This window comes from Populus euphratica, unplaced genomic scaffold (assembly GCF_000495115.2).
Source record: "Populus euphratica unplaced genomic scaffold, PopEup_1.0 scaffold46.1, whole genome shotgun sequence".
Classification (NCBI taxonomy): Eukaryota; Viridiplantae; Streptophyta; class Magnoliopsida; order Malpighiales; family Salicaceae; genus Populus; species Populus euphratica.
In genome coordinates, this window is record NW_011499852.1 from 2,482,739 (window position 1) to 2,496,806 (window position 14,068).

The following is a 14,068-nucleotide window of genomic DNA, read 5'->3' on the forward strand; positions in this document are numbered from 1 at the left end:
AGATTTGATCTTTATTATTTTGATTATTATTTATTTTATTTGAGATAATTTATGAAATTATTTTTTTTCAATTTCATTATTATTCAACTTTTTAATTTGTAAGATTTGTTCCTCATTATTTTAATAAACTTGAGAAAAATAAAAAATTAATAAATTATTTTCCAGTTCATTTTTCATAACATAACCAAACACTCGAAAGTGTTTTCCAGTTTATTTTCTATAACACTACGAAACATCAGAAAATAATTTACTTTTTAGAAATTTATTTTTTCTGAAATTTACTTTTCAGAAATTCATTTTTCTTGAAATTCACTATTCAAGAAAAACAATTTTCTTGCAAATAGCCTGAAACAAAGACATGATTATTATAGCTACGGACACATTTTTTTTATTCAGCACTACAGTGCAGTGATGCTTTTGTCCACGTAAAAAAAAATCAAAAGCCTTGGATTAGAGGGGGAATCTTTACTTGACTCATTAGTTATTAAGGAATGGATCACGAGTATAATTGTATTTTCAATTTTTTTAATAGTAAAATGATTTAATTACTTTTCAAATTAAAATTTTACTTGACAACAGTATTTATGTCTTTTTAATTTTTTTTAAATACAATAAAATAACAAGTTTGTCTTTTATGTAAAAAAAATATTTTAACAAAAATCAAAATGGCACACAAGGGTATTTATGTGATGTCATTTTTATTTTATATCATTTTTATTTATTTTAGCTCAAAGGTTAGTTATGGTTGCTAAGAACAAAAGATTTTCATTTTAATAAATAAGTTATGTAAATAAAAACTTGTGTATATAAAATTAAAAAAAAATTAAAGATATATTACAATAATTTCTTTGAAGCATGATGAAATTTTAAAAAAATAAAAAAATAGTTGCTATTTAAATAACATGAACTAAACAATTTAAAAAAAATAAAGAGAGATGGAGTTAATTAAAATTTAAAGAAAAACTTAGTGCAAAGTAAAAAATAAAACAAAATAAATAAATAATAAAGAAGATATTCATTGAAGTTAAATAAAAAGAATTAATGAAAAAATTTTATTAAAAAAAAATATCAGGCCCACATGCTTGGCTAGAAAATTCAAAACCAGGCAATGGATCCTTAGACAACCAAAAAACAGATAGAAATATTAATGTGAAACAGTATCCTGAAAAAGAGTCCATAACACAGCAACTTCCCATAAACAGGGCCAAGTGCAGCTTTCTGCTCTTTATTGGTTGAATATTTAAGGACGAGAGGCCGCCTATTATTGCTTGGCTAGAAAATTCAAAACCAGGCAATGGATCATTAGACAACCAAAACACAGATAGAAATATTAAAGTGAAACAGCATCCTGAAAAGGAGTCCATAACACAGCAATTTCCCATAAACAGGGCCAAGTGCAGCTTTCGTGTCCAAGCACACCAGCAGCTGAAATAGGTTGCCAGAGACCTCCAGATGGAGGACCAACAGGGGTACAATTGACTTTTTGTGATGAAACCCTTTAGCTGGTTTACTTCGAATAACAAGAGCACCTCGGGCCTAACTCAATACCCGTATCAGCTACCAGAAACCCAATTGGGCATTCGTACAAGTTTGTGATCCAGTAGGAGACAAAAACATTATTCTGACAGTTAACTCGTGTTTATATGAAATTTCAGGTAAGAGAAATTAGAGGGTATTTGATATGGTAGTAGGGTAGGTTTTTAAAGTATTTTTATTTGGAAATGCATTGATTTATACTTTTTATTTTTTAAATTTTATTCTTTATATAAACACGATACAAAAACATATAAAAAAAATTCAAGAAACTCTAATTATATCTCTGCTAACGGGCTCTAAATAATGGATCATCATTCTAGGAGATATCATAGGCGAACTGATCCATAAAACACCACTTCAGCTGGGCCAGTCATGTACACATGGTTGTCTTCCTCCCTCCACTCAATCTCCAGAGGACCTCCAGGTAGATCAACCGTGCAATTCTGTTTCACAGTGACATTGGTGAGGCATAAGAAGATTAACCGATTGGACATTTAGTGGGAAAACTCTAAACTTGAAACAAATGATATTCATTTGGAAATGAAAGATGTTAAAAGGCTTGCTATACATTCCATAGGCACTGTTAAACTTCCAATCTGAAACTTACCCTACCAGCACGACCCTCAAGAACTGCTGCAACCACTGTTGCACAAGCGCCGGTTCCGCAGGCCAATGTTGCTCCTACAGTCACAGAACAATGGTGAGTTTGCCAGCCAAAGAATAAGGATTATTTGATACACAACCACAAGGTAGCAAGATACATGGAGATGTCCATGGCAATAGGAACTCACCTGCCCCGCGCTCCCAGACACGCATTTTGAGATGTGAAGGTGAATAAACTTGCACAAACTCTGCAGGTCATGTTAAATATAAAATCAAAACATGACATAAATACTTATGTGAGATGGCATTCCACAGAGAATGTTCAAAATAATGCAGTTCCAATTAGTTGTGGGTGCTGAATCTTTACTAGGCTATTTAAATAGTACTGCATTTATAACATTTGAAGTGTCTAATACCATCCCTTCTTCCACCACCTCTCATATAAAAATTCCAAGTTTGCTAGTAACTTATCAAGAGCTAGACAGACAGTAAAAGTAGCAGCGATGTAAAAGCACAATTTAAGGCATTAATAAGTACACCGGAGAAGAATTATTGCTTGAGGATGGAGGCGTCAATATCAGGTATGCCTGCCTTGTCAGGCACATAGACATGCTCATGTTTGCACACAATGGCGTTGTTCAGTGTATGCAGGCTAAAATGAATTTGAATTTATAGAAATCCTCAAGGACAACTATTGTAAGGTAAAAAAAATGGTTTGTTTTATATGTTCAAGTACATTATTAAGTGTAATCCCTTCTATGAATATTGACACAAAAAGTTTAATATTTTGTGCATTTGCAAAAATATTTGGCATCCTTAAAAATCTTGAACCCACATTAAATGCTAGAAGGAGCATACATACATCATAACATGCATAAAAGAAGCAGCAGAAAGAAAAGATCCCTAACTTCACCACAACATTATATACAAGCATTTGCCGCGCGCATGTGAATTAAAGATCCCTAACTTCACCACAACATTATATACAAGCATTTGCCGCGCACATGTGAATTAACACACATTCCGAGTCATGAGAATGCATGCATGAACCATCTGACTAATAATGCAGCAACCATTACTGGAATAGAAAGCATTCTCTTTGATAAGTCATCTTGACTCCTACTTTCGTGCTGACTCAAGCAAATGGAGATATAATACTTAAGAGTTGCAAAATGTAAATTTTTGAGAAATTTAAATAAATAAACTAAAAAATCGCAGAATTTAAATGCATTTAAGATGCATCAGACAGGAGATCATTCATGAATCATAAGAGGATACCAACACATGAGAACTACTGAATTAAAATTGCATGATGCAATCCAAAGAATGCATGAGACTAAAAACTCCTAAGTTCAAATCAAAATCCCATGTCATATTGGGCACTCCTTCCACATAGCAACGCCAAAGCAACATGAGAATAAATTGCAACAACTATGAGCAGAAAACAAAGTCAAGCTCTGGAACTTGTAAATGTCCAAAAATCATCACAAAATACGAACTGACCAGTGTTAGTTCGTGCTGGGAACACATCATGATGTTCAAACTTAGGACCGATTTGAGCCAGATTTAATGCATCAACCTGCAAATCCTGTTATTACAAGCAGGAGCATCAATAATCAACAAAGAAATACCAGTCTTATTAATCATTTACTAATTAGGCAACACGCAAATGCCAGTGCTTTAATCCAAAATGCATACCTCCCCTCCTTTGGTGCCGAAAGTTACACAATGAGGATTTCCCATGCTAACACATGTCACATTCCAAGTCACTCCATCCACAACCAATTCCGACTTAACAACAGCATCATTCTTATTCGAAGCCAATTTCGTTGGCACGTTAGCTGCTTTAAGCACCGGCTCCCCCATATCAACCTTAACTTGCCCATCTTCTTGAATCTCAGGAACAATCAAACCAGCACCAGTATGCACAGTAAAACTCTGTCTCTTGCCGTGAAAATTCTCCAACTCGGCAATAAACCTGGCAAAACACCGCACCCCATTGCCACACATCTCCGGCTCGCTCCCATCAGAATTAAAAATCCTCATTGTATAATCAGTTCCATTAACCCCAGGCAACGCAAAAATCACCCCATCTGCCCCAATCCCAAAATTCCTATCACATAACTTCACTGCTTGCTCTGGTCTTATCTTGGGCTCGCTAGAGTCCCTATTATCAAACTAATTCAAACAAATGATGACGCTTTAAAAAATGATAAATAAATAAAAATAATAAATCATATGAAAAAAGGGATTACCACAATGAAGTCATTGCCGAGGCCGTGGTACTTGACAAAGTGAAGGAATCTGCTGCCTTCTCTGTGATCAAGAAAGAAGGATGATTTTGATGAAGTTTCCTGGGGGGCTGCCACTGAATCGATGCTCATTGAAGAGGAAACTACCAATGGCCGGAACTTCGGGTTCTTTAGAGAGTTGAATCGAAGAACAGGAAGAGAAGCGGTGAGAGTAAGAAAGAGCTGGGAGTGGCGAGTTGAGGGTTTTAGAAAGAGGGAAACGGTGGCGGCTGCAATAGTATCGGCCATGGCTGCAGTAGTTCTTGGGTACAAAAGAGCGGAGTTACGGACGGTGTTCTCTCTTTCTGCCATTTCAATGTCTTTTTTTTTTTTGACCCCGGAGGGGGCGGTGAATTTTTCAGCTTAATGATTTTCAACCGTGGATTAACGACTGTTGAATATTTTTCATTGTGATCTTAACCCTTGATTTTATTTTATTTTTCTTAAGGAGGTTCAAGTAAAGTCCTTTACAAAGAATTAAAGTCCTGTTTTAATTGACAAGTACAAGTGTAAAAACAAAACAGTTACCAAAATGTTTTAAGGTTATATTTTTATTACTTAGATAAAAACAAAATATCCCTCATTAGATTTTCCACCAAAAAACTAGTTTTAAATGATGATATTGAATTTTTATCTTTAAAAGTAGAAAGTCTCCTTTTTATATTTTTGAATTGATTTTAAATTTTAATAATCAGAAAGTAATATTGAATGAAATTAGATTATATCACAATAAGATTCTTTATAGTTATATACTATGTTTTGCCCGAGAAATGCCACAAGGCCCTCACCAAAACCTATTTTTATATGGTTTGTAATAATTAAAATAAATATTAATAATAATTTTATAATTTATCTTCTCGAGTGAAAAAATATATTTTTAGGTGTAATTTTTTTTATTCACATATTTTATTTCTAGTGACACAACGAGAAGCAGCTAAACCTTTACAATTTCAAATGTTGTGCTCCTCCAAAAAGCGCAACCTTCCGATCTAAAATACAAACAGCTACTTTCCCCCTTATATCTCTCATTTTGCTTCTCCTTCTTCATCATCAGAAGAGCTCATTCCCCATCTTTGTGTCAAGGTTTTCTCTTCCATGGCCTCTTTGCCCTTCGTTTCCTTCCCTCCTTCCACTTACTTGCACCTCATTCCACCACAACATCGCCCTTTTCTCATTCACCCACCACTGCCACCACCTCCACCTCTGGAAAATCCGTCACCTCCACTTTAATAATTTAAGGTCAGCACTATATTTGTAGCCCAATTTTGTGAAATTTCTTGTGTTTTGATGATTACGTTAGGATTTAGTTTTTTAAGATCAATTAGTTATAAATTATGTATAAATTATATCAATTAAGTATAAAATAGATATTCAACCCGCGTGTTATCATGGGCTATAACTTTTTTTAAAAACAAAAAAACATGATTAGATAGGTTATTTTAGTATTTTTTTTACATTAAGTTTATTTAAATATCTTATAAAATAAATTAATAATAATCAATGTAAATAAAAAAATATTAACAACAATTAAAAGAAAATTTAAAAAAAAAAGATAAGAGATAGATATAAATTAAAATATTTAATTTTATAAAATGAGATATTTATTTATTATTAGTGTTAATCAAATTTATTTATTATAATTAATAAAAAATAAAAGATGAAATTGAGTAAAAAAAATTATGCAAGATGTACATATTAAAAATATTATTTAAAAAAAATTATTATTTTATAAAACAAAGCTTATCAACATAAAATAAAAAAAAAGCATTACAAAATTAAATATAAAACATAACATTCTTTAAAATAAAAAAACTCTATTAACAAAATACAATAATAAACTGATAGAAAAAAATAAAAATAACCATAAATCTATTTTTTTTAAAGAAGAATAATGCAGGATAATAAAATCATAAAAGCAAATAAAAAAAGAAATCCTTAATCATACTGACTTTTAAAACTCATAATCTATGTCGTTAGATTAAAAACATAACAAATAAAAAAATTATAAAGTTCAATCTTCAACAAATCAAATATTAAAGGTTAACAAAAAAAATTTATAACATAAAAAATTGTAATTAAAAGAATAAGGGCATCAAAAGTCCGAGAATTAAAATAAAATATAAATTAGAGGGTTTTAAAAAATTAACATTGGAGTGTTAAATTGAAAAAAAAAAGCTTCAACAAAAAAAAATATCAAAAGAATAAGGGTTACATTGAAATTAAAATAAAATAATATAAACTATATTAATTTTTTAAATATAAATTAACCAATTATTCTTTATACTTGTAAAAACTACTTAAACATAATATCAACGTTAGCACTAGAGGCATAACAATTTTTTATTTCTTACAGGTAATTTGTGTAAATTATAGTTGGAGATTAGACAATTAGATAATTTATGGTTTGTGATTACTCATCCTTTAAGAAATTATTCAAAACCAAAAAAATAAAATTTTTAGATAATAAATCTCTAAACAATTTTAAATTTATCTAATAGAATTATAGAAATTGAGGAATGATTTTGGTTCATGATTTTATGTAGCGTGTATGGTATTTAATAACCCAACGATATCTATTATATTAGAATACTATTTTTTTTAATCAATATACATATTATGTAACCATATAAAACAGTGACAAATCTACAGCTGGGATTATTTGACATCACTGAAATTTAAATTATTTATGAAATATCAGTTAATAAATAAATTACTCGATTGTTTTCATAAAAAAAAAATATAAAGATTCTTACTAAAGAATATAATTTTGCTAACAGATTATTATGAAACTCAAATAAATCATTTGAGTGCTTTTTAGTTAAAGTATCTTAGAATAACTACTATTTTAATATTTTTTATGGAAATAAAAATATTTATACAATTTTATTTTAAATTTTCCACTTATTAATACACAAGGTAAAAAAATAACCTTGCCATAATTATGTATTTTCTTAACTTGATTTATTTTAACTGAATACATTTGTGCTTGTAAACATCATTTTAACATATCAGTCATTTGTTTTTTATCAAAATAATAAAAATATATTATTTTTATATATGCATCACTGACGTGATTTCCTATTGTTAATATATATATATTAAAAAAACTTATTTGTCAACTATTTACTCTTTATACAAATTTAATTGTTAATTATATCAAAATTATTTATTAATAAATATTTTCTTAGTAACTTAAATTTTAGTATTCAAAATCATAATTGAAATATGAATATTTGTATAATTTATATTTAAAATTATAGTGGCAATGAAAATATGATATAATGGAAAAGCTAAACCGGAAGGCAAATTTACTATGGCTTTAGACATACTTTTCTATTAACTGCTACATTATAATTACTGTTTTTTTTTTTACAGGAAAAATAAAATGTTTTTTTTTTGGTATTTTAGCTTTTTTTCATGGCTCATTAGTCATTAAAAAATTAATCAATGTGTCTTTTTTATTTTTTCAAGTACATTAAAAATGACCTAATACCCTTCAAATCAATTCTTTTTAAAACTATTTTATAAAGGCATTTATGTTTTTTTATTTTTTAAATACAGTAAAATAACAAATTTAGCCTTTAAATAAAAAAAAAGTTATGCATCCAAGGACCTTTTAGTCTTTTCATTTAAGTATTTTTGTTATTAGAAGATTCATTAAATACAATACAAGTATTTAATAAGGGTTAATTATTATTTAAATAAAAAAACTACAGCTGGGATTATTTGACATCACTGAAATTTAAATTATTTATGAAATATCAGTTAATAAATAAATTACTCGATTGTTTTCATAAAAAAAAAATATAAAGATTCTTACTAAAGAATATAATTTTGCTAACAGATTATTATGAAACTCAAATAAATCATTTGAGTGCTTTTTAGTTAAAGTATCTTAGAATAACTACTATTTTAATATTTTTTATGGAAATAAAAATATTTATACAATTTTATTTTAAATTTTCCACTTATTAATAGACAAGGTAAAAAAATAACCTTGCCATAATTATGTATTTTCTTAACTTGATTTATTTTAACTGAATACATTTGTGCTTGTAAACATCATTTTAACATATCAGTCATTCTTTTTTTTATCAAAATAATAAAAATATATTATTTTTATATATGCATCACTGACGTGATTTCCTATTGTTAATATATATATATTAAAAAAACTTATTTGTCAACTATTTACTCTTTATACAAATTTAATTGTTAATTATATCAAAATTATTTATTAATAAATATTTTCTTAGTAACTTAAATTTTAGTATTCAAAATCATAATTGAAATATGAATATTTGTATAATTTATATTTAAAATTATAGTGGCAATGAAAATATGATATAATGGAAAAGCTAAAACGGAAGGCAAATTTACTATGGCTTTAGACATACTTTTCTATTAAATGCTACATTATAATTACTGTTTTGTTTTTACAGGAAAAATAAAATGTTTTTTTTTTGGTATTTTAGCTTTTTTTCATGGCTCATTAGTCATTAAAAAATTAATCAATGTGTCTTTTTTATTTTTTCAAGTACATTAAAAATGACCTAATACCCTTCAAATCAATTCTTTTTAAAACTATTTTATAAAGGCATTTATGTTTTTTTATTTTTTAAATACAGTAAAATAACAAATTTAGCCTTTAAATAAAAAAAAAGTTATGCATCCAAGGATCTTTTAGTCTTTTCATTTAAGTATTTTTGTTATTAGAAGATTCATTAAATACAATACAAGTATTTAATAAGGGTTAATTATTATTTAAATAAAAAAATTATTGACATGTGTGGCTTATTATAAAAAAAAAAAAGGCCTCATCCATCATATTTATGAAAGCATTACCTCATCTTTTTTTTATTGATGCAAGGTGTATTAATGACAATGAAAATAGTTTATCGTCAATAAATTTATTTTTTTAATTATAAGTTGGTCTTTTTTATTGTTGATATTTTAACTTTATACGTGATTTCCAATTGTTAATATATATATATATATATATATTGACGTGATTTCCTATTGTTAATATATATATATTAAAAAAACTTATTTGTCAACTATTTACTCTTTATACAAATTTAATTGTTAATTATATCAAAAATATTTATTAATAAATATTTTCTTAGTAACTTAAATTTTAGTATTCAAAATCATAATTGAAATATGAATATTTGTATAATTTATATTTAAAATTATAGTGGCAATGAAAATATGATATAATGGAAAAGCTAAACCGGAAGGCAAATTTACTATGGCTTTAGACATACTTTTCTATTAACTGCTACATTATAATTACTGTTTTTTTTTTTACAGGAAAAATAAAATGTTTTTTTTTTGGTATTTTAGCTTTTTTTCATGGCTCATTAATCATTAAAAAATTAATTAATGTGTCTTTTTTATTTTTTCAAGTACATTAAAAATGACCTAATACCCTTCAAATCAATTCTTTTTAAAACTATTTTATAAAGGCATTTATGTTTTTTTATTTTTTAAATACAGTAAAATAACAAGTTTAGCCTTTAAATAAATAAAAAAAAAAGTTATGCATCCAAGGATCTTTTAGTCTTTTCATTTAAGTATTTTTGTTATTAGAAGATTCATTGAATACAATACAAGTATTTAATAAGGGTCAATTATTATTTAAATAAAAAAAATTATTAACATGTGTGGTTCATGATAAAAAAAAAAAAAAAGCTTCATCCATCGTATTTATGAAAGTATTACCGCATCTTTTTTTTATTGATGCAAAGTGTATTAATGACAATAAAAATAATTTATTGTCAACAAAATTTATTTTTTAAAAAAAAATTATGAGTTAGTCTTTTTTATTGTTGATATTTTAACTTTAATTTTAATTTTTATTTATTTTTTATTCTTAGTCTTTTAAAAACAATTATTTATTTTTAATTTTATTATTTAAATTTAAGGACCGTGAAAAAAAAACCCACCTGAAAATTAATTGAAAAGGAATTATGGTAATTGTGGGGATTCACTGCACCATATAAAACGCCACTTGGCTTCCTAAGGAAGCCAAGTGCAGCCAAGTGCAGCCGGCCACTAGGGGAAAGAAAAGGGAAGGGAAATCCAATTGTTTTATAAAAAAATCTCCATAAACCACACAAAATCTCTTAAATAAAAGATTGACAGGGAGTGTTGAAAGATCTAAGAAGGTTATTTACACAAATTTAGAGAGTTTAAAGATTAGGTGAAGAAAGAAAATAATGGGGCAAAGTGAAGGGAAGAGGAAAGGAGGGAAGAAACCAAGCATTCCTTTTCATTTATTTATTTTTTAAATCCTTCAAATTATAAGGTAATAACCCTTGTTTTTTAATCAATTGATGTAAATTAAGTATGTTCAATAATTAAACATAATTGTTTCATAGAGAAAATTAGGGATTTGAAGAATTCTTGCTTGAATTGTTTAATTTACATTGAAATTATGTTATCAAGCATAAAGAAATGTTGGGACAAGTGAGAATTGAAGCAATTAAGAAAATTAATTGCTTCTTTTTCCTCAATGTTGGTGTCGGCCTATAGGTATCAAGAAAGGCGAGGAATATTTCCTTCAAATTGGTTGTATATTATAGGATATGTGAGATTTTGTTGATCTTCATAGTTATGAATTCATGCAAATTTTGAAGGAAAAACAACAAGGAATTTGTAATTTCCTTGATATTAAGTCTAGTCTGAAGGCCATTAAAATAAAATAAAAATGGTAAGTTTTAATTGATTTAGTGTTATGGTGTTAAAAATATGTGTAACAAATAAATATAATGAGATGGATGTGTCAAAAACAAGAAAGAATTCTTAGAATCCGATATAAAGGTTAGTCGAACCAATTTATAACGCGGGAAATGAAGAAATAAATGTTATTTGTATGATTAACATCGAAATAGATTGAGTAGAATATTATATGGATCCAAGAGTCAACACAAAAGGTGATAGTGTAATATATATTAACAATGTTGTATTGATATTAGTATTAATGATAGCTTAATTTATTACTGGATTTAAAAGACTAATGATATCAACATGTATTATGTTAATATTAGTATGATATAGTGTTATATTTATTTCTAGAATTTTAGAAGCTGGTAAATATAAACAAAGTTATGTTGATATTAGTAGTTTTCAACTTTACTTTTTTAAAAAAAATAAATGTGTTAGGGAGATTTTAACTGAAGGAGATAAATTAATGTAATGAAAAAGTAAGACTTTGTATTTTAATTATTAAGTTTAAGATTTATTTTTCCAGGATGTAATTTAAACTATATGTTTTAATTTACAGGTAATTTCTTTCATAACAAGAATAGAATTTATAGTTGGAGATATATCTATTTTTGTTATAGATATTTAGACTTTAGCTAATGTTAATGTTGATGTAACTATTGACTAAATCCATATGTTAAACTTTTAAAATGCTATGTAATGAATTGAGCTCTTGAACTCCTTCTGGTAACTATCCTATAACTTGTGGTTAAGGATATTAATTCATGTTTCCATATTATGAATTTATTTTTTTATTCTAGATGATATTAGATAATGCACCTTTGTTTTATGTGGAATATAAATTACTTTTAGATCTTGAATGATTATTTCATTTACCTTGAAGTTTTTATTTTATTTTATGAATGTTGTTGTGGTTTGCTTTTGACATAATAAATGTAAATAAAGGAAATGGAGTTGAGAAAAAAAACATGACTTTTGTTAATACTGTGATGATAACAATTCGGGGTGATCAAATTGAGTTGAAAAATAATTTTCTTAAAACATATAAAATTAGTTAATAATATGGGATGTTATAATTATAGAAGAAACCCTATTGAAATTTTGGTAGAATAGAAAAAAATTAGGGTTATTATATTTAATTTGTCTTTTTTTTAATTTGATTTTTATTCTTTTGTTTTCTAATTATTTTATCTGGTTTTTTTATAAAAGTTTTATTTATTTTTATTTCATCATTTAATCCAAATTTATTATATATATATATTTTTTAATTTGATCTTTATCATTTAATCCAAATTTATATATATATATAAAGTTATTTTTTCTTTTCAATTTTACCCTGTAATTAAAAATTTATAGTTATCCTCTAATTTATTTTGATTTTGATTTTTATTAGTATTTTTGTAATTGCTTTTTTTTTTAATTTTAAATTCTTTTATGTGATTGCTCTATTTTTTTTTCTTTACTTTAAATCAAATATTATTATTTTTTGGCTCTTGGAAAACGAAATTCCCCACAAGTTTTAGGTCAATTTTTTAAAAAAACATTTCAATTTACCATTGTTATATTTTTTTTCTCATTTAATTAAAATAAAATTAGCTTATTTAAATAATTAGGTTGGAACTCCAGTCATGAATTTTTTTTTTCTCATAAACATGTATGTTATTCCTAATTATCATCTTAAAAAAAAATTAACATGTACCCGCTACACAAATCTAGCTTACACTTATTCATTTATCCCATTTAGAAACATACGTCTAGTTTACACTTATTCATTGATCCCATCGAGAAAAATATCTGAATACGCTATTAATATTAATTATATACAAGAAGTTACTACAAATGTAGTTAGTTTAAGTTCCAAAAAAAAAAAACCAGATAGAGTCTAAACATTGGATCCGATGGACCGAGCAAGATAAATGCTCGCTCAAAAGGCACAATAAGCACAAATTCTTCCCCCTTGTTTTTTAATTTATTTTATTTACAAGATGGAGAGGAATGTGGTCTTTAACCTCTTGGTATACATAAATTGGGGCATGAACCGCTGAAACAAAAACAATCACATGCATGTTTCGTAACGTTTCTGTTAATCAGAAACTGCGACGAAAGCTACCCCTGTGTACATAGTAAAGAATTAGATAGTTTTTTTTATTTATATTTAATATTAGTATGTTAAAACAATTTAAAAATAAAAAAAATAAGTTGAAACTAAACAAAATTCAAGTTATTTTAAAAACACAATCCAGCCGCAATCTCAATCACTCCTTACCACCAGGCCAGCCTGCGCTGCTTTATAGAACATGCATGCATTAACTTGACTGAAACATTGCCTTTCAACAAAAAAAAGGACTGAAACATTTGTTCATTTCCTTGTTACAGGCGATGTTTTTACCACCATCCGTGGCCGTGGGGCCTGGCCTTGAATCTTTACGTCAAGTCCAATTATATCGTTTCTTTCAAAAGTTACCTAATCCTATCCCAACACACAGTGCTGGGACTTGTTATAGTTTTATCTTCTTTTGATATGATTCTACTGTCAATCAGTCAAGTCTCTGTATTTGTTTTTCATTTCTGTACATCGTCTGCTCGTACATGTTACGGTGAACATTATTATTATTGCATCTTTTATATCGACGCTTGTCCAGAGAGTTCTATCTCAGTACATTTATATCAGACTTTAAGCTCAGTATACTTCTTCTAAAAGTAAAGTTAGACGAACAAAGATACGCAACTCTTCAAAAGAATTAGTGGCAGAACTCGAACGTGAAACCTCGAATGATTTTCTCGCTCTGAGCTAACTGCTGAGGGCAATCAGTCTAGTGAAAAGCAGCTGCCGTAAACTCCTTTATTTGTGCTAATTTATGGCTATGATCCATCACAATGCAGTGTTGTATCAGTGTTAAGACTGATGT

At 27.3% G+C, this 14,068-nt stretch overlaps 1 protein-coding gene across 1 annotated transcript; it reads right to left on the reverse strand.

Moving 5' to 3' along the window:
* Positions 1 to 1,737: 1,737 nt before the first annotated feature.
* On the reverse strand, positions 1,738 to 4,766 carry LOC105121917 (diaminopimelate epimerase, chloroplastic-like). The gene is made up of 6 exons (XM_011020778.1): positions 4,395 to 4,766; positions 3,838 to 4,317; positions 3,643 to 3,727; positions 2,328 to 2,387; positions 2,144 to 2,217; positions 1,738 to 1,979 (listed from the first exon to the last, which is right to left on the reverse strand). Exons 1-6 carry the CDS (start codon positions 4,740 to 4,742, stop codon positions 1,863 to 1,865), a joined length of 1,164 nt encoding a protein of 387 aa, XP_011019080.1. The 5' UTR covers positions 4,743 to 4,766; the 3' UTR covers positions 1,738 to 1,862.
* Positions 4,767 to 14,068: the final 9,302 nt, after the last annotated feature.